Source organism: Sycon ciliatum, chromosome 12 (genome assembly GCF_964019385.1).
Source record: "Sycon ciliatum chromosome 12, ocSycCili1.1, whole genome shotgun sequence".
NCBI lineage: Eukaryota > Metazoa > Porifera > Calcarea > Leucosolenida > Sycettidae > Sycon > Sycon ciliatum.
In genome coordinates this window covers 23,519,639-23,539,352 of record NC_088654.1, presented here as the reverse complement: position 1 = coordinate 23,539,352, position 19,714 = coordinate 23,519,639, and the positions used below count along the sequence as shown (strand labels likewise).

At 46.6% G+C, this 19,714-nt stretch overlaps 2 protein-coding genes across 2 annotated transcripts in view; one reads left to right on the top strand and one right to left on the bottom strand.

Annotated features, from left to right (window-relative positions):
- Nucleotides 1-2,756: 2,756 nt before the first annotated feature.
- LOC135828328 (coiled-coil domain-containing protein 86-like) lies at nt 2,757-9,302 on the bottom strand. Its single transcript, XM_065340776.1, has 4 exons — nt 9,088-9,302; nt 5,386-5,515; nt 5,028-5,102; nt 2,757-3,565 (listed from the first exon to the last, which is right to left on the bottom strand). The coding sequence occupies exons 1-4, from the start codon at nt 9,180-9,182 to the stop codon at nt 3,494-3,496; spliced, it is 372 nt and encodes a 123-aa protein (XP_065196848.1). The 5' UTR covers nt 9,183-9,302; the 3' UTR covers nt 2,757-3,493.
- Nucleotides 9,303-9,632: 330 nt separating this feature from the next.
- LOC135828880 (tubulin-specific chaperone E-like) overlaps nt 9,633-19,714 on the top strand; it is a 30,398-nt gene continuing 20,316 nt past the window's right edge. Inside the window, exons 1-7 of the mRNA XM_065341311.1 lie at nt 9,633-9,780; nt 10,912-10,996; nt 14,641-14,820; nt 15,875-15,966; nt 16,822-16,921; nt 18,745-18,847; nt 19,659-19,714. The exon at nt 19,659-19,714 is cut by the window's right edge and continues 18 nt beyond it. Of these exons, the coding sequence (XP_065197383.1) occupies nt 9,699-9,780; nt 10,912-10,996; nt 14,641-14,820; nt 15,875-15,966; nt 16,822-16,921; nt 18,745-18,847; nt 19,659-19,714 (698 nt within the window). The 5' untranslated portion in view covers nt 9,633-9,698. The remainder of the gene's footprint in view (nt 9,781-10,911; nt 10,997-14,640; nt 14,821-15,874; nt 15,967-16,821; nt 16,922-18,744; nt 18,848-19,658) is intronic.

Sequence of the window (19,714 nt, the reverse complement as noted above, 5' to 3'; positions counted from 1 at the left end):
GCATGCCTCACTGGGCTCATCCTCCACCTCTGCCTCGTTCTCGTCTTCCTTATTATCCTCCTCTGTCTCGTACTCATCTTCCTCACTCTCTTCCTCCGAAGAATCAGAGACTTCCAACACATTTCCATTTGATGTACTCATGGTGCAAGCAAGCCAGCACTGCATGACTCTGTGAATAGGAAAGACAAGGTTTCTTTCCGTTTCCCATGATGGCATCAACGTGGTACGTCTATACCTAGCAGCAGCCACTAAAATTCGCAACAAGAGACGCATGTTGCGAAGTCGCAGGCTAACGTTTAAGCAAAACTGCCAAAAGCCGCTGGTACAAAGTACAGTGTGTACGTTACATGTAGAGCTCCTGTTTTATTCAGTATAAATGCACACTCATGAAGTGAGAAAATGAAACTTTTGGGCGCTAATGCTTGTTTTGGCTCCAAATCCGGGTACAATGCTGGAGCATTGCTAGTTCTCAAAACGATGCTCGTAATGCCAGTTACAATGCTAGCATTACCCGCCGAGGCCTATTCGTAATCGTCACACTCGTCCAACCGATGCCACCCTCACCCTGCTTAATCAGCTCATCTCTCCCCTAGCTCCACCTCTCCTGCCATCATGACCGAACATCAACTATACCTCATTTTTTTTAAACTATTAGAACAATATCCATAGCCTGCACAGTCATAGCTGCTAAAATTGAGAGGCGGAGTTTTGCGGACTACTTCAGTACTAGTATCCGTCACTATCTCGTCCGCCCCAGGATACCTGATAACGGCTGATTCATTCACATCTTCTGCTACATGACTGTACTGTATCACTGTGAGAAAGAACTTTGAAGAAGACGAGTTCGAGCATACAACAATGTATTGGCATGCGTTCTACCCTGCTTTCCATTGAAAACACTATCTGCATGACCCCGAACCCTTTACCATGTAGACCATCAGCCCCTGATCAGGTGCATTGTACACAACTGTGTAGCCTACATACTAGAACTGTGGTACAATCATGTAGTTATGCTCCTACTTCGAAGTACCTCCGAAAGGATACCAAAATTATGCTCCAAATTTTCAACCACCAAATTATGCCAATAATTATGCCGGCATATTATCCGCCAGTGGCTATAATGGCAACGAATCAAACAATTTCTGCATTTTGGGTGATTTTTTGAATTATCTTACAACACTCTGACCTTTTTTTTGCTTTTTGAATTTCAATTTTGGACAAAATAATTCGCATGATGTGGACACGTCCACCCGGCCTTAGTGATCTACTGTAATCCGTTCGCCGACGCCACTTCGACCTTGCGCCTGCCGAGTACGAGTGCCGACCTCGTCCAGGCAGAGGCTCGTTAGTTGCTACCGGTATACGTTTGTGACAGCTACTACGTACATGCACATGTATATGTACGTACTAGTACTAGCGCTAGCTCAAGCGTGATGAGTAGCCAACTAAACTGATCACAATCAGGCTATTTCTAGATTAATTAAACTAACTAATACTTGGCTGTACGTGGTATGTGGGTGAGCATGCATCACTCGGTCAAAAAAAATCAATGTCACGGTTCGCGTAAGAATCAGCTGACACGGTTACCGCTTCATTACGCTAAATCCAATGGTATAGTACTGCCTTTTCTTTTTGTCTTCTCTCTCTCTCTCTCTCTCTCTCTCTCTCTCTCTCTCTCTCTCTCTCTCTCTCTCTCTCTCTCTCTCTCTCTCTCTCTTCGAGTTCCTTATGGCTTTAAATTATGTCTTTGATGTTGCTCTGTTTTCGCAGTACATGTGTACATGTATATACAGAAGCCTTGCTTGGTAGTTTAACATGTTTTTCGATTTTGACAGCATGTTACAAGGCGAGGACGCGTAGTGCTCCTGACTACAACCATAACCCGGTTGGCAGAGTCCCGGTCTTGCGACCATCTGAACCGTATTGGGAAAACCCATCCTACCAACCCGTAGAGTAACGAGGGTCCGAACCTGGGTTTTCCCAATACGGTTCAGATGGTCGCAAGACCGGGACTCGGCCAACCGGGTTATGGTTGTAGTCAGGAGCACTACGCGTCCTCGCCTTGTAACATGCTGTCAAAATCGAAAAACGTGTACATGTACCGCTACATGTACAATGTCTGGTATTAGATAAACCTTGTTTCATGCTGTCAAACCAACAACATGTACATTAGACACCCTTAGCAAACAACGGTAACGCTATTTTTTTACGGTACTCATACCTTGATCACCCAAATATAGCGTTGAAGCTGCAGCGTAAAAACGATACGGGGGCTGATTTATCATTGTGACAAACGGTACGTTTTTTGGCCAAATATTGCATAGTCCGTACGCATTTCACCTTGTATCGCGTATATGGTGAGATAAATGGTTGTACCGTGCGAAACAAAAGCTATTCTCGTGGCAACAGCATACTAAAAATAGCGTGCAAGCTTGCTAAAGGTCTAACCCAAATCACGGTATTCCCCCCCCCCCCTTACGGTAATACCGTTACAACATAACGTTTTTTGCTAAGAGTGTCTCATGTCATGTAAAAACAGTACTACAATACTACTCATACCCAGCATCCAAAGTACCGTCGATTTGGTTTCGTTTCGACAATGGAAGGCCCTGTAGAGGGAAAACGAAACGGTAAGATTCCAACTAAGGAGTCGGTATTTTACGACTCCCTGATTCCAACTAGGTTTACGCGAAAAGCCGATCCTTGTGCGAGAAAACGAAATGCAAACCAAAAACAGTACAGGACGACGGTCGAAATCAGGGTGAACGGTAAAATGCTAACCATGTCTAATGAGCTTTCTGCATCCGGCGTCGGAGTAGAATGCCATTACGACCACCTTCAAGAATCAAGGTGCAGACGCATCGACCAAGCAGCACTGTATTGCAGTGCAGAGTGTGTCATGTTGAAAGATCTTGCAAAAGCAGTACATAGCCAAGACACAGGCACACACACACACACACACACACACACACACACACACACACATAACAAAGGCCACATGTTCAGCAGAAGAAAGTAAGTTGCAGGCTTGGCCCGGCCGGGGTTGGTCACCCGGAACAGTTGGCATATTGCACACGTGTGGCTTGCAGACAAGGCACCAGGCGACATAGCCTTGTAGCAGTGCAGGTCTAGCCTGGAGTAGAGGGCATCGATCTTATATGCCCGGCAGATGTGGTGTGAACACTGTAAATAGCTAAATACAATGCATAGTACACATCTCAGCTGAGCATAGCTGCTGACAGATGCATGGGGCTTGGCCAGCGACTATCAAGCATCTGCACGATAACGGTCGTAACTGAAAGTGCCTCAGGTCCTTGCTGCAAAGAGTGCTCGATCCCCTAACAAGGGCAGAGTGCACTACACGAGGCAGAACAATAGAGACCAATCTTGTTATCGTGACTCAGAGTTTCGTGTTTAAAAATAGTATTGTTGCTGCTGCTGCTGCTGCTGCTGCTGAGAACACTGGGTGTACTATCTGAGAACACTGGGTGTACTATCTGATTTGGAGCTTCTTTTGCATTTTCTTGTTCTTCTTCATCCTTTTCAGGGTGTCGAGTCTGGTGATCTGGATAGGCACAAGAGAAGACAATACAGAGATGATGAGAGTGATGATGATGACAGTGATGTTGGCGATGAGTTGAGAAAGCAGAACAGAAGTACTAGCAGCAATGCACCCAGTGCACTGCCACTGAGTGTAATGCTGGCACGGGGCAGAGGAGGAAAGAGAGAGAAAAAATTCACGGTTCGAGTGAGACTCGTTTCTCTATAGAGAAAGAGGGCACATTTTCTAATGAGCGCTACACGTGTGCAGCGTGAGTGCCTAGTGCCAGTGTAGCGCTGTGCGGTGAGTCCGCGACTTCGCCGAATCATCTCAACTGATGACGTACAGTCGAATGTCACTTATCCGACCACTTCGGGAATCAGGCATGTTGGATAACAGTGAATATGTTAGATAACTGATATCATTTTTTTATGTGCATAATATGGCTGGATTTCACTGATTTATGTACACAATACCCAAATATATTCATGCATATTCCATGTACACATACACGTTAGCATACTTGACCACATCTACTTCAAGTAAATGCATATCACACCGTATAATATACAAAAAACAAAAACAAAAGTTTTTTTATTTATTTTTTAGAATTTTACTGTTGAGAGTCATAAAATTACCACTCCCGGGCCTGTCGGATAACCGACGTGCTCGGATAACTGGCGACCGGATAAGTGACATTCGACTGTAGCCAAAGAACCTCTACAGAACGGCTTCAGACGGCAAGCCGACCAAGGGAGATGCATACTATCCACATGCAAATATGCTCCCAACTGCATGTAGCACCCGATGCGCTTTCTATGGGGTCTGCTGACGGCCAAAACTCACATCACATGGCGTAGTGCTCTCGTTGTACGTTCCCAGCCCGGGTGTAGCGAACAGTGCAGTGGAGTAGTAAAAATAGCACTCCCTGACAGAAACCCACTCAGCGTATGCAATTCTTCAGCATGATCATGGCAGATAGTCTTCAGCATGATCATGGCAGATAGTCTTCAGCATGATCATGGCAGATAGTCTTCAGCATGATCATGGCAGATAGTCTTCAGCATGATCATGGCAGATAGTCTTCAGCATGATCATGGCAGATAGTCTTCAGCATGATCATGGCAGATAGTCGGATTGCACGCACGCTGGCTTTTCGTTGTACAGTGCGCAGTACGAAACGTACTTGGATTTCGTGATGCGAGTTTTTGCCATTGGAGACCCATATGCAGAGTTGCACACTCTTGGGGGTTACGTACTCATGGGAATATTCACACGATCCCATGCTTCCCAGTCCTGGCAATCGTCTACTTGCTAATACAGTAGTGCTTTCAAGCTATATCATCCACTGGATATTCACTGGATATCCTGACAAACAACACGTCTGCGTTAGCACTCAGAAGAACACCATGTCTCCAACAATCACAGTACATGTATGAAAGCAACTCAAGGGTGTATGCAGTTGATCGTAGAGCTGAGCTCTCACCTTCTGAACTATCTGTGACTTCTTCTCGTTTTCCTCGCGCCGACGCTTGTTCTCTTCTTCCCTCTTCCTCTTATCCTACATCATGTCAGAGAGAGAGAGAGAGAGAGAGAGAGAGAGAGAGAGAGAGAGAGAGAGAGAGAGAGAGAGAGAGAGAGAGAGAGAGAGAGAGAGAGAGAGAGAGAGAGAGAGAAAGGCGAGAAAAGAGAGACAGAACACACGATATGAATTCTTCGAAGCTTTGCATAGCGACAGTTCAGTCGATCTATAACATACAAGTGTACATGTGCAGCATGTTACAGCAAAAGTGATTTAGTTCGCAGCATTACAGCATGGCACATTGCAGCATATTTGAACTCACTTCCTTGGCTTTGTTCTTGGCCTCCTTGGCCTCACGGTCCAACTGCTTGATGAGCTTGAGTTCCGCTCTCTGCTCTTGCTTCTTCTTCCAGCTTGTCCTTAGCGGCTTGACATCCACAACACTGCTGTACCTGCATAGCCAGCATGATCAGCAGCATCACCAGCACCACGGATCATTCCAGGCACATATACGCCGGTGCACGCACGCACGCACACACACACACACACACACACAGATACACACACAGACACACAGACACACACACAGCACATACTAACGTTAAGTACATGTACATGTCTAGCGCTAGGCCGCAAGCCCTGACTCACAGCACAGGGTCGCCGGAACTGGTCCGGTTGTCACCGGACCAACTCTGGCTCAGGTCACCCCCCGGGATTCGTCTAAAACCGGGGGAAAAACAGTCTGGGTACATGTACATGATTGGTATTATATAACCTAACACTGGTTCAAAACCAGTACTTGTATTAGATAAACCGTGCTATACAGTAAAACCTGTAACTAACGACCACCCCTTGGTGACCGGAAAAGTGGTCGTTAGTGGCAGGTGGTCTTTAGTTAGAGGTTTGCACCGCGCAACCATAATATTATATGGATCCCATTATATGATATGTATGTCAAAATGCAGATAATACAATCCCCCACCACTTGCGCACTGACATTCTTCTTTCAGATCATACAACACTTGGGGAGAGAGAAAAACAAGTTTTTTATACACCGGAAGCGATACGACCTTTTGACACGTATGTCGACTCACTGGGTTTCCAGAGCAGCGCTGGCCTGGCCAGGCAGTGGACTAGTCACTATCGACTCCATCCTCATCTGTGTGCGACTACACTGGCAACTGGTATCAGTGTGTAGATCTACAGTGGAAACTCAGTCGCTCCGACTTGGATGTAGTGTGGCGTAAACTGTACTGGTGTGTACCAGTACGTGATGCGGCGATGTTGCGAGTTTTCGCCCCTTCACTGTAGACTATTATCCGCCATCGTATCCTGGCCTGTGTTCCGTACAGGTGAGTACATAATACCGTAGCATGCTAGCTAGCCAGCACAGACCGTCAGTGTGACCTGGTGACTGAGCTGTGTGATTGCACTTCGACAGAGAGCCGCTCAGTCTTAGTTTCTCCTTCGAGTAGTAACATCGATCAAAGAGCGCTTTGGATGCGCTCTCCAAGACGTTTCCTATCATGTTTGTTCTTGACAGCACTAACTGCCACTTGAAATTATGACAGGTGTAGTGCAGTCCACACTGATTCCACAGTAAAAATGAGACTGCGCTCATTTGTCCAGCTGTAGTATCGAAACGACCATGGAAAATCATCAAAATTTCGAGAAGGAGCTTCAAGCAATGTTTGATTTGCTACATCGCGGTCGCTAGTTACGGGTCAAAATTCGACATTGGGACAAGAAAAGGCGGTCGCTGGTCGCGTTCAGCAGGTAGTCGCTAGTTACAGTGCATTTTGAATGTGAGACCGTTCGTGCCTGACAAAGTGGTCGGTAGTACCAGGCCGGTCGCTAGTCACGGTGGTCGTTAGTTACAGGTTTTACTGTAGTTCACGCATATTGTTAGATAGACAGCATGAAACAAGGTGGAGGACACTGGCTCTACCAACCGCGGAAGGTTGTAGTAAGGTCAGTGTTTCCGAACACAGTGTCCTTCACCTTGTTTCATGCTGTCAATCTAACAATATGTACTTGATTGTATTATCGATCATACATTATGTACATGCACTCATACTCATGGTAGGTCATACACTGTACATTGATATCCATGCAAAAATTATTCCCTGTTGTGGGCTCTGGAAACTTGTGAAAGGGCCAGATTCTGCTATTTCTGACCGGAATTTTCCAAAAATGTCCGGGGGGGGGGGGGGGGGGGGATCCCCGGACCCCCCCCCCCCCCCCCCAAACCGCACCAACTTTGCCCGTCAAAGTGGGCACTACATGTACTAAACGCAAAGTACATGGCAGCACATGCTTCAAAGGATAGTGTTCCTATCCATAGCCATTTTACGTCAGGCAGTGCCCCTGCCGAAGTCCATGGCACCTGAGCTGGACCCACCTATGGTGCTGCTGGTGGCGCTCATGCACACAGCCACTTGCATCTCTCAAGTTACAATTGAGTTATCATACGCTATACAGTCAACTTCGCTAATAACGACTGTGGATATAACGACAATTCGCGAATAACGACAGCATTTCCATGCCCAGAGCAAAGTCCTTTCCAACTGTAATACATATAATGAGACTTCGGGTATAACGACACTTCGCGAATAAGGACACTTTTTTGACGCCCTGCCGAGTGTCGTTATAAGCGAAGTTCACTGTAGCTGTAGACCTGCAAAACCTGGGATTTACAGCTTTGCAGGTGGCAAAGCTGCTGACTCATTTGATGGGATTTCATTGAGCAGCACTGTACACAGCCCTGATCTGCATGCTTGTACAGTGAAGCTTCAGTATGAAGTACCCTGGTGGATATAACACACTGTTCACTTTGCATCGGATATAAAGTACTTTTTTGAAGACTTATTATGCGTACCCTTTTTGCCATTTAAATTTTTACTTCGGAAATTGAATACCTCGGCAAACAAACTCTGATTTTTAAGTCCCCTGCAAGCGCTAGGCACATTCTACTCAAGTTTTACATAGTAATACCGGTACATCTAATAACAATAGTCATACCAGGACTATAAGTATATAATACAGTGCTGCCAAATAATTTTCGCCTAAAATCGGACACCCTTCACCGCCAAGGCTGGCCACATGGTGCGAATTGTTCTCCTCGGCAAATGTTTTACAGAGAATTCAAAATATCGCCTAAAACACCATGAAAATTCGCTTCGTTGCCATGGTAACCCCCAGAGTCGTCATGAGTGAGTGTGGTCGCACACTGACTCTGTATAGACTGTCAGTGTGCATGCCATCCAGCCTGATCCAGGCATGTTACTTTGCACTTCCACAGCCAAGCGCTAGCCTTTTTAGAAGCAAATGTACAGTGATTTGTGCCTTCAGTTGCGCCGAAAAGTGAAAGTACAGGACTTCTGCACAGGAAAGTAATGATCTCCGACATTTTGGCTGCTTTTCGGACCGTTTTTCGGAAGAGCCTTCAAAAATCGGACACTGTCCGAAAAATCGGACGGTTTGGCAGCACTGATAATACAACCCAACAGTACGCTTGTACGTGAAATATAAACCGACATACAAACCGAGGCGAAGCCGAGGTTTGTATGATGGTTTATATTTCACGTACAAGCGTACTAGTGGGATGTATTATACTTATGCTGACCTTCATACAAACTGACAGTCAACTTCTTCCTGTTTCTATGGTGGCGGTCTATAATATTATGGGGTTTGTACGGGGTTTGTATGAGGTTTATATGCCCAGTATAAGCCGCCAGCATGATGGGCAAGTTGACTGGAAGTTTGTATGAAAGGTCAGCATAAAGTAGACATATTACGTCCGCTTGCACGTGGCAGAGGTGACACTTATTAGTTCAATACAAAAACATGTCAGGTTTTTCAAGTCTAGCAAAATAACAGTATCTATTTGTACACGTGTAGATAAAGCCAAGTGTACTTACTTAGTCTTGCACACGCACGCACACACATACACAAACGCGATCTCACATGCGAGAGAGATAGAAATCGTGAAGACCGTAGAGCTATTGAGTGACAATTTACTCACCTTGCTGTCTGCGTTTCTTTCCACACACGACCAGATTTGGGTCGTCCACGTGGAGGCTCGGAAGCCGATGTTTTCGGCGTAGCCACCTCAGCCATGTCGACCGCTGTTCATAGTAGGCTAAAAAACTACAATCGAGAACTGCTTACTTCTAGAATCTGTAGCTGTCGATGTCGATCACCAAGCGCACAACAACAAAATAAAATTTTGTTAGTTTCACGCAGGGAGTCGTAACGACGTAAGCGTTGAATCAGATGCCATTTTGAACTCTATGACTATTCTATGACATCACCCTGACGTTGAAAGCGCATGGTTCACCGACGTCGCGACGTCAGTCACGTCACCGACGTCGCGACGTCAGTCACGTCACCGACCTGCGCATGCGGTGCAACAGAGTCGGCGCGCTCAGTTTGAAAATTAATGACTTCGAAAATGCTTTGAAGAAATCAGTCTCTTTCCCTCAAACCAGTCAATAAGAAATCAGCAAGGAGAATATTTTGGCTGGATACAACCAGGGAGTCGTAAAATACCGGTATTTTACGACTCCCTGGATACAACTAACTTCGTAGGTGTTTCTATCTTGGTTCAAAATCAAAGCCGAGGCAAAAGTAACTATGCTTGTGGGGGAACGGATCGTGGATAAGGGTGGTTATCGTGGAACTGTTCGCTTCGCAGGGGAATTGGCTGGAGCTAAAGGTAGGAGAATGCCATATCCTTGACGGAAATTTCTTTTTGTTTTGTAAATCAGATCGATGCACAATTTGAAGAGTCTACAACCCCAGATTATGGACTCTTGATAATACCGATACTGTCCCTGGTTCAGTATTACAATAGCACCATGATCTGTGAGAGGGAAGCTGCAATGCGAATGCCCATAACCAGACACGAACAGTATTGCGAATTCAAATAAAAAACAACAACACCGAAACATTCTGCTAAGTATTTCCCTTGTCCCTTTCCACTTCCCTTTCGTCTCATCCACCCTTCCAGGAAACTCCCCCGATAAGTATCCATTTACTCTTGGAGAATCCTTCAAATAAAGTCTAAATGAGAATGAAAGAAAAAAACTTGAACATTAGATTTCGTCTACACTCACTAGCATATAACTTGTTATTCTCATCGTGTACTCCACGCGCAGGAGTTCTAAATGCAAGCTATGTACGAGCAGAAGAAACCTCTATTCTATTTTTAGCTGCGGTCCTGGTATGGGCTCAGTAAGAGATAGTGGCGCGACTCAATTATTTATTTTCCTCTTAATTAAGCTTTGCTGAAAGTGGGTGACGTGACAGCACTGTGCCCCATGCCTGGTTTGGCCAGTGACACATACTGCTGGTAACAGGTATTCAGCTAACACAGTAGTCCTCACTGGACAAGAAGAACAGCTTACCCTGTCAGGTTATGAGGGATAGACGGAGACTCCCTCGATTTAGGCTAAGGCCTGTGGAGAATCCATAAATACAAATACATGTAAAATAGAGGAAAACACAAGGGGACGGGTTATGAAGGAACTATCCACGACTGTAACAAGGTGATAAGCAGTCAGAACGTGCGATAACAGGGCACAAAACTGACAAGCTACTGAGACATTCAACGACCTGAGACCTCGCTCTAACACATCTCCAGTGCATAAACCAACAGCCTTCCAACGTGGAAGGGTCTAGGGCACAGCACTCTCCTACACTTAGTGGTGTTCCCTCGTGCACGGATCTGCATGGGAAATGATTCCACCCTTCTATGTGCAATGTAGAGAGAGAGAGAGAGAGAGAGAAGGGGGGGGGGGGGGGGAGACATTTATTTATGGATGTCTGTATGTGCCTCTGTGCTCAGGTGAATGGCTTGGAGTTGAATGGGATGATGCATCACGTGGAAAGCATGACGGTTCACACAGCGGTCAGAAATACTTTACCTGTCGGTATGTAGATGTTTTTTGTGAAGGTTCCCTGTTTCAGCCAATCAGCAGCCTTGCTGACCGGGAAATAATAGCCAATACAATCCCGCGCGGGATTGGCTATTATTAACTGTATTCACTTTTACCGTACCTGCGGTGCACCCTGCTTTGGTATGCACCGACCCCCTCTCGATTCGATGCAATGCATCTTGCCACTGGAGTCCTTTCGATCAGAAACCCAGCGACAAAATGCACTACACAGAACCGCGAGAGGGTGGGAGCATGCCAATGCAGAGTGCACTGTCGATACAGTAAAAGTGCAGCACTCACGTGAACTGAGAGAACTTACTTCCGCGACTACGGCCGAAACCAGATTCCATACAAACAAGCAACGAACTCCAATCACTATTCAACTCAACCCTACGACACAAAGGAGACTTCGAGGTGCATCAGTTCTCATTCACTCTTTCTAAACTCGAAGCCTACACACAGTACCACCATCCGAGTGAAAATTACTAATAGGGCTTGAAAGTGATGACGTCAAAAACGGCCAGGGAGTAGTAAGTTGACATCAGATTTCTATTTTGGATCCACTAAGGTGTGACTTTGCTATTGCCTCAGTATGTGGGTGCATAGCAACCCACTCATGTCGTATGCAGGGGTGACTTTTACTTCGCCACCAGTTGTAACCCCGCCCCCAGTAGCCAAATCAGTCAGTTTCACTGGCTACATCACCTTGCTGTGAGTAAGACGGCTTGAAATGTGCTTGGATCCATACAAAAACTGGATCCAAGTGGATCCAGTTTTTGAATTTTTGAAATTGTTGCTATGCTGTGACGTAGCACTTTCAAGCCCTATTTCAGGTGCAAGGAGAGATACCGTAGCAACACGAAAAGTACAAGACGTGAAAGTGAGAGGAAAAATCTTGCACAGAATATTGTATGAAAGAAGAGCTCAGCAATGCATGTGTTATGTAGATAGTGTGTAGAAATGTGCATGCAAGACACGACCTGCAGTGATCACCATTTCATTGTACCCAGTACGATTACCACAAGAACAATCTAAAACGTAGATGCTGCTACAAATCCAGTATGCCTATAACAAGGTCAACGTTCTTCTGATTGCCTAGTGGCCGATAGTGATACAACCAAGAGTCTTGATACAGTCAGACCTCGCTTATCCGGAAGAACATAGCTGATTACAGATTACAGTACGCATAGTGCATCCAACATAACCGGTGTTCGATTATCCGGTTCCCTCGCCTATCCGGATATTTTTTTGTGGAAAACGGATGTGTGCGGTTAAGCGAGGTCTGACTGTACAACGAAATGCACTTTACTCACTGGCGCCAATATCTGACGATGTGTACAATGTAGTTACTGTCTGCACGGAAAGTGTGCAGCAAGAATACCAAACCGATGAAAGTTCCACGCCCATCCAATGACAAGGAAGTCAGCACCAGCATCCATAATGACGCTGTATCTCGCCGTGACTTGAAGTATGGCCCTTGCCTACTTTGAACCAAATGTATCATCACAGTGAGCGTCAATACTGCATAAAATAACAGTGCAATCTTTCGTCAATTCTCTAGTTCAACTACAAATGCAACTTGTCTCCATCGCTCTCAAAGCTTGACTGGATTGAAAAGAAAGGCAGCATCTTGTGTTTGGTATAGCTGTACCTTGGTAATTGTATTCAGGACGCAGTTGCGTCGATCCCCAAAATGCGTAGATGTACCTGAGATAAGTAGGATATTGACCCGCGTACTCGGGTGTTGCCGTACCCTCATATCATCCCTCCTGCTATGCAGTCGGGATGATATTCGGGAGGTATCACCCTCGTACTTGGGTAATATCCTATACCTACAAATGTTTAGCGCATTCAAATTTCGGCCTCCCAGGGCTAAAACGCATTTCGGCTGCAACAGATTTTCGGCCGGTACTGCTGCCGCCTGTATACACTGTCACACTGAACCTTGCAAAACAAAATTTCGGCCGCAGCACATTTTCGGCCAAACATGACCAGGCCGAAAATAGCCGAAAATAAATATGCGCCGAATATTTGTTGACTATACAGGATACCAGTATGCCAAGGACCACGGCTGTGTGAGGTATTGACATTGGAAACCCATCCTTGTGCTGGGCTCGTTACACCGAGTCAATAAATTCGGGAAATATCCCCGACACAAGCAGTTCATCAACACACATTGGTTTACATAATTTCTTTGACTGACCGGTTTCGCCGCTACTTCAATTGTAAGGCAGCTCATCAGAGTCAAAAGGGAGGGGAGAGTTGTAACTTCTGGCTGCAGCTCTATGTTCGATGGGATCGGTATTTTGATCCCTAATCAGGGGGCGTAGCTGGCCCCCTTTGGGGGGGGGGGGGGGGGCACCGCCGCATATGTGTAGGATGGCTGATGCATGTCATTCATGCTCATTATGTGCATGCTGAACCTAGGTTGAGACTTTGGGGGGGGGGGGGGGGGTGCACGTGCCCCATGCGGGCTTCATGCCTGCCTGCTAATACAGTCAGACGTCGCTTTTAAACCGCACGCATCTGTTTTCCACAAAAATATCCGGATAGGCGAGGGAACCGGATAACCGAACACCGGTTATGTTGGATGCACCATGTATGCTGTAAATCTGTATCCAGCTATTTTCTTCCAGATGGCGAGGGATCCGGATAATAGAGGAGCGGATAAGCGAGGTCTGACTGTACTGTAATCCTAGTGACTACAGTAAAACCTGTCAAGGTGACCGCTCGGATAATGCGACCACCTGTCCTAGAAGACCACTGCAACCAGAACCAAGGGATGCTATTTCCAGTCAAATGACCCTGGATAAGGAGACCACCTGGTAACAGAGGCCACCTTGTGAAGGTCCCTTGAGCGGTGGTCGTCTTGGACAGGTGTCACTGTACATGGTTGAATGACACAACGGTGGGCGGTGGGCGGAATAGCTGCACTACCACGCAATCTGCGGACGGAACTGTTTCGTCCTTTACTATGATATTATATCTATACAGTCGGTTTCAAAAAGATTTGCAATCCTGGTGATCGCCCCGGGGAGTTTGCCGTCTTACCGTATGAGCGCTCGAGCGCTGCCTGGAAAAGCTCACTGTCAACTCGAAGAAATATTCCACTGTACATGGTTGAATGACACAACGGTGGGGGGGGGGGGGGGGGCAGACTAGCTGCACTAATGCTGACTGTACTGCATGAACTGCAGAGCTGTTCACTCTCTGGGGGCAGAGAGAACCAAGTCATTCGCTGAGACTCTGACTGCGTGCATTTGTGTCGTCCGGAATTATTTTCGCCTGTTTGTTCGGACAGTGTGGACGGTTTTCAGCTTGTGCGCGTTCTTTGGCTTGTGTTTTGGTCATGGAAAAAGTTTGTAAAAAGTTTTGGAAAAGTTATTGAATTTGGTGGTAATTTTCCTGTGCGAACCCTGGAAGTCCTGTTCTTCATTGCATGTTTGTATAGTTGTGTTCTTCATGTTACTTCTTCATGTCTTCATGTTATTCTGAGTAACAACGAAACAGCCCTTTTTTACTTCCTTTTGTGTACCTCTTGCGTACTACGCTCTGCCCATTCCGGGCATTTGAGCACTATTGCAGGTTAAGGCGCACTGCCTCTGTGTTCTTCATTGCGTGTTTGTATTGCCCTGCAGACATGAGACCGGAGGGTCGTTTGTGCGTGCCGCGGCAGTGAGCGCCGGCAGGCCTCTGGTGGAAGTTCTGCGCCGGCGTTACCTCGAGGACAGCGACGTTGGCAAGGTGGAGAGCTTCACGCTCGATTCCGGCGTGGTGGTCAGTGCGCTGGGCACAGAGGTGGAGCAAGCTAATACCGAGTACGGACGGTTCTGCTGTTTATTGCTTGTGTGCAAGCCTTTAGGGGTCGTCCATAAATATCGAACTTTTTTCACAAAACGAACTAATTTCGTTATGGGGTGGGAGGGGTTGACCAATTTCGTTTCAGAAAACATTGATTCATGTACATGGCCGTTGTATATGCATGTATGTCAACATTTTTTAAGTTCTGAGGGGGAAGGAGGGAGGGGTTGGGTCTAAACTAAAAATTCGTTTGGTGAAAAAAGTTCGATATTTACGGACGGCCCCTTAGCCCTACTGTAAATCACCCAATATTGGCATTACTAATTTTTCGTGACTTGTTAGAACCAGCAAGATTGCGATGCCAAAGCTCGCAAAGCACTGGAATATTAGGCAGTTGACAGTACTCAGCATCTCCAAAAGCTCAGTTGGGGGGGGGGGGGGGGGGGGGGGTCAGGTCGGGTCGGGTCGCATAGTATAATGTCGTGTACAAGTGTTTCCAGATCTTGGCTCAAACGCCTTTCTAATTAGTGGGCCACGGGTGTATGTAGTCCGGGACGGCTGACGTCATAGCGACCTGTGTCTCCTGTCTGTATGTGCTACTAGTAATCTTTTGTTGTGTGTGAAGTCTAGTGTTAGTATACAATCAACCTCACTAATAACGACTGCGGATATAACGACAATTCACTAATAACGACTGCGGATATAACGACAATTCACTAATAACGACTGCGGATATAACGACAATTCACTAATAACGACTGCGGATATAACGACAATTCACTAATAACGACTGCGGATATAACGACAATTCACTAATAACGACTGCGGATATAACGACAATTCACTAATAACGACTGCGGATATAACGACAGTTCGCGAATAACGACAGAATTTCCATGCCCAGAGCAAAGTCCCATCCAACTGTAATACATATAATGAGACTTCGGGTATAAGGAATCTTCGCGAATAAGGACACTTTTCTGATGCCCCGCCGAGTGTCGTTATACGCAAAGTTGACTGTAGTTAGTTATCGGTATGGTGTGGTTGTGATGTTTCTTGTTCTATTTGCAGAGACCTGTTGGCTGTCAAGGCAGCTTACATGCATGGGACTGAAGTCAATTGTTGTGGTGATGCGGAGGAACTGGCCGCACTCAAACCCAACTGTATCCTGTAGCATGGCTGTGTGTGGTGTGTGTGTGTGTGAGTGTGTGTGTGTGTGTGTGTGTGTGTGTGTGTGTGTGTGTGTGTGTGTGCCTGTGTGTGTGCGTGTGTGTGTGTGTGTGTGTGTGTGTGTGTGTGTACATGTGCCACCTTTGTTGGTTCCAGGGTTCATATACTTTCTATTTGAAGTATACATACCTGTTAACCATGGACTGCTTCTGGCTAGATTAACTCTTGTGTAATCAACGGTGCTAGTGAAGATATATATCAGATCCACTCTGATTTAGCCACCCACACTAGTAGCAAGTATTACCTTCACTGGGGGCAGGGGTAACTGCAGTTGGATCCCAGGACGGATACCCTGATGCCGTCAATCCTTTTTCTGCACCTTGTCCTCACCCACTTACTGAGGTGTGGTGAGCCCATAAGTGGGATCATTTTCAAGTCCACCCAGAGTTTTGGGGATTTCAGGGGGTGTCGGCGGTTGGGCGGTTCAATAGCCAATTGAGTCATCTTTCCAAGATTCCTTTTGAGTCTCTCTCCCCTCTCCCGGGAGACCCACGTGACCAGTTTTGGCAGTGAGCAACAAGTACATGTGCGTGTGTGCGTGTGTGTGAGAGAGAGAGAGAGAGAGAGAGAGAGAGAGAGAGAGAGAGAGAGAGAGAGAGAGAGAGAGAGAGAGAGAGAGACAGACAGACAGACACAGACAGACAGACACGGAGAGAAAAAGGGAGACAGACAGAGAGACTTAGACAGACAGAAGCAGAGAGGCAGAAGCACACATGATGTATTCATTGGTTGAAGGAACCCACACATTGTGTACAGAGTATAATTATACCTTGACGGATGCCTACTAGTCCTCAAACTGGTTGATCTGAGCAACACACTTCTCACTCAGTGGAGTGAGGTAGCGGCCATCGCACAATGTCTACCTCGCCTACAGAACTTGGAGCTCAGGTAAGTGGAAAGCGGAGACTTGCTTGATTTACGCCTTCTGCTATGCTGCTTCTAGCTAGGACGTTGACTTCTGACACTGCTGATTTCATGTGGCCACTGAGCAAGATGGCGGGAATTTTGGCACGTGCATGAAACATGACCATCAGCATGGTAATGTGCGACAGTGACGTCATGACGACGCTGACGCAGTGAGATGTAGAAAATAAGAAAAATAAATCTGTGACCTAACAAAAACAAGTACCAAGAGCAGGCGCGTGCTCGGCGATGGGCACGGGGGGCACGTGCACCCCCAAAAAATTTCAATCTGGGTATTTGCAATTGTAATGTATGCAAATATGCTCTAAAATTCAAGAAAGGTTGCAAACAAATTGCAGAAAATTGCCGGGGGGGGGGGGGGGCTCCCTCGGCTCCCGTGCACCCCCCTAGTTGGGGGGCCGAGCACGCCCCTGAAGAGTGTATGTTACACTGACAGACTGTAGTACGAACTCGGAGAAAGACCAAAATAATGTTCATAGCTGCTGTATACGATCAGAAGAAGGAAGCTACGTTACTCCTCTCGATCCTCATTATGTGCGGAGCTGCTAGAATCCTCGTGCACGTAGTGCTTTCTTTTTCGACTCTCTGGGGGAAGAGAGGAACCTGGCGTGGGAGACTAGACGACAAGTGTTGCTTGACTGTCGTACGAAGGCACTGCAGTTCATTCACGATCCCTTCGTGACGATGCTGGAGCGACTTGAATTCGTGGTGGATGCTCTTGCCGCCCTGCTCCGCGAGGAGTCCCATACCAACGCCGAACACTTTCACAGCGCCTGGCAAATGCGACTCCATGAGATGTTTGGGCGTGCCGTTGTGTGGCTGCCTAGCAGCCACCTCACATCTTGCTGTTTCCATGAACATTGATACATCCGACTGGAACTCGGTCATGTCATCAGGCGACATCCGCAAGCACAGCGAATATCTTCTCCTGCTAGCAGCAACTCGCTGAAACAGGCGGACAGTCAGTCTGGGCACAAGCCGGAGTGTCATACAGCTTGATCTGGGATTAGTAGGGTGTGTATTCTGATAGTGGATGCCCAAGTCAGCACATGCCATTTTCAGCACAAGTTGGGAACACTTCACTATGTGATGTGAGTTTTCGCCGCCAACGAACCCCATAGAAAGCTTACTGTAAGTCTACAAACATTCGGCGCACACCGTAGTTCCGCGCATATAAGCCCATGGGCTAATATACGAAATAATGCATTTTCCGGGGAAAAAATCAGTAATAATGGTTCGTTTTTTAGCCCTGGGCCTATATTCGAATTTTGAAGGCAGCTGGCACGCGAAAAGTACAAGTCCGTGCGCGGTTGTCCGCCTACTGTAGGTACCGGTACTGGTAATGTAGTCTGCACTGACATGCTGTATTACGGTGTTTGGGTCTGTTTATTAGCCCATGGGCCTATAAACGGAGGTGGACCTACATCCGGATATAGGCCCATGGGCTTCTATGCGCGGAACTACCGTATTTATTTTCGGCTATTTTCAGCCTGATCATATTTGGCCGAAAATGTGTTGCAGCCGAAATTTTGTTTTGCAAGGTTCAGTGTGACAGTGTATACAGGCAGCAGCAGTACAGGCCGAAAATTTGTTGCAGCCGAAATGCGTTTTAGCCCTGGGAGGGGGGGATTTGAATGGGCCGAGCATTTGTCGACTTACGAAGTTGCACACTCTTGGGAGCACAGGCACTCTTGTTGTCGCTTGTAATACCCGGTCAATGTTTAGTATACTATTATTTTCTTTAACATGATGTTGCTCTGTGTGTTTGTGTTTGTGTATGTGTGTAGTGATAATGTCTTGGAGTCCCCGGCCATTGCCAGCAGTCTAGCTAGCAGCCTATCTCGAGTCACGTCACTACATTTGAATCGTGCTGGTGTGGACTGGGACCAGGTACCATTCACTGCATGCATCTACTGTCACCGCATAGTGTGTACACCTGATGTTACCCCGTCATACACACACACACACACACACACACACACACACACACACACACACACACACACACACACACACTGTACTGTACTGTACTGTACTTGTTGCTCACTGCCAAAACTGGTCACGTGAGTCTCCCCGGGAGAGGGGAGAGAGACTCAAAAGGAATCTTGGAAAGATGACTCAATTGGTTATTGAACCGCCCAACGGCCGACACCCCCTGAAATCAAAACACACACACACACACACACACACACACACACGGGCTCGCATACACAATATACATACACGCATGTGCAAGCATGCAAACACACACGCACGCACACACGCACGCACACACACACACACATACACACACACACACACACACACACACACACACACACACACACACACACATAGTTACTGCTACATACGGCTTGTAATGTACTATCCTATCTTTATCCAAATTACAATCTACTTGATGTTGTTGATCATCATGTTCAATGCTGTCATCCCTGTGTGTATGCGTACCGTAGTGTGTCTTGTATTAAAGCCTGCCTCATATAGAAGAAGCCTGTCTTGAGTAGAAGCCTGATTTTTCTAGATACACTGTCGGCACATTGTCATACGTCTGGTTTTAGTGTTGACATACATAGAATTACCTGTCTTGTATAGAAGCCTGTCTCATGTAGAAGCCTGCAAAATTTCCCCAAAAAGCCATATAAGCCGCGACCTTTATCCACGATTTTACGGTATGTTTGATTTGTATGTTATGTCGATTCAGATTGTTTGTTTGGCAGAGATGCTGCCGTCACTGGAGCAGCTACACTTGTGCCAGAA

Bases quoted from the DNA above. Each gene is read 5' to 3' on its own strand.
- LOC135828328 (XM_065340776.1), bottom strand. From the start codon at position 9,182: ATGGCTGAGGTGGCTACGCCGAAAACATCGGCTTCCGAGCCTCCACGT. The intron at 5,516-9,087 runs GTGAGTAAATTG...CTGGCTATGCAG, and splicing joins AAAGAAACGCAGACAGCAAG to GTACAGCAGTGTTGTGGATG. The intron at 5,103-5,385 runs GTGAGTTCAAAT...GACATGATGTAG, and splicing joins CCAAGAACAAAGCCAAGGAA to GATAAGAGGAAGAGGGAAGA.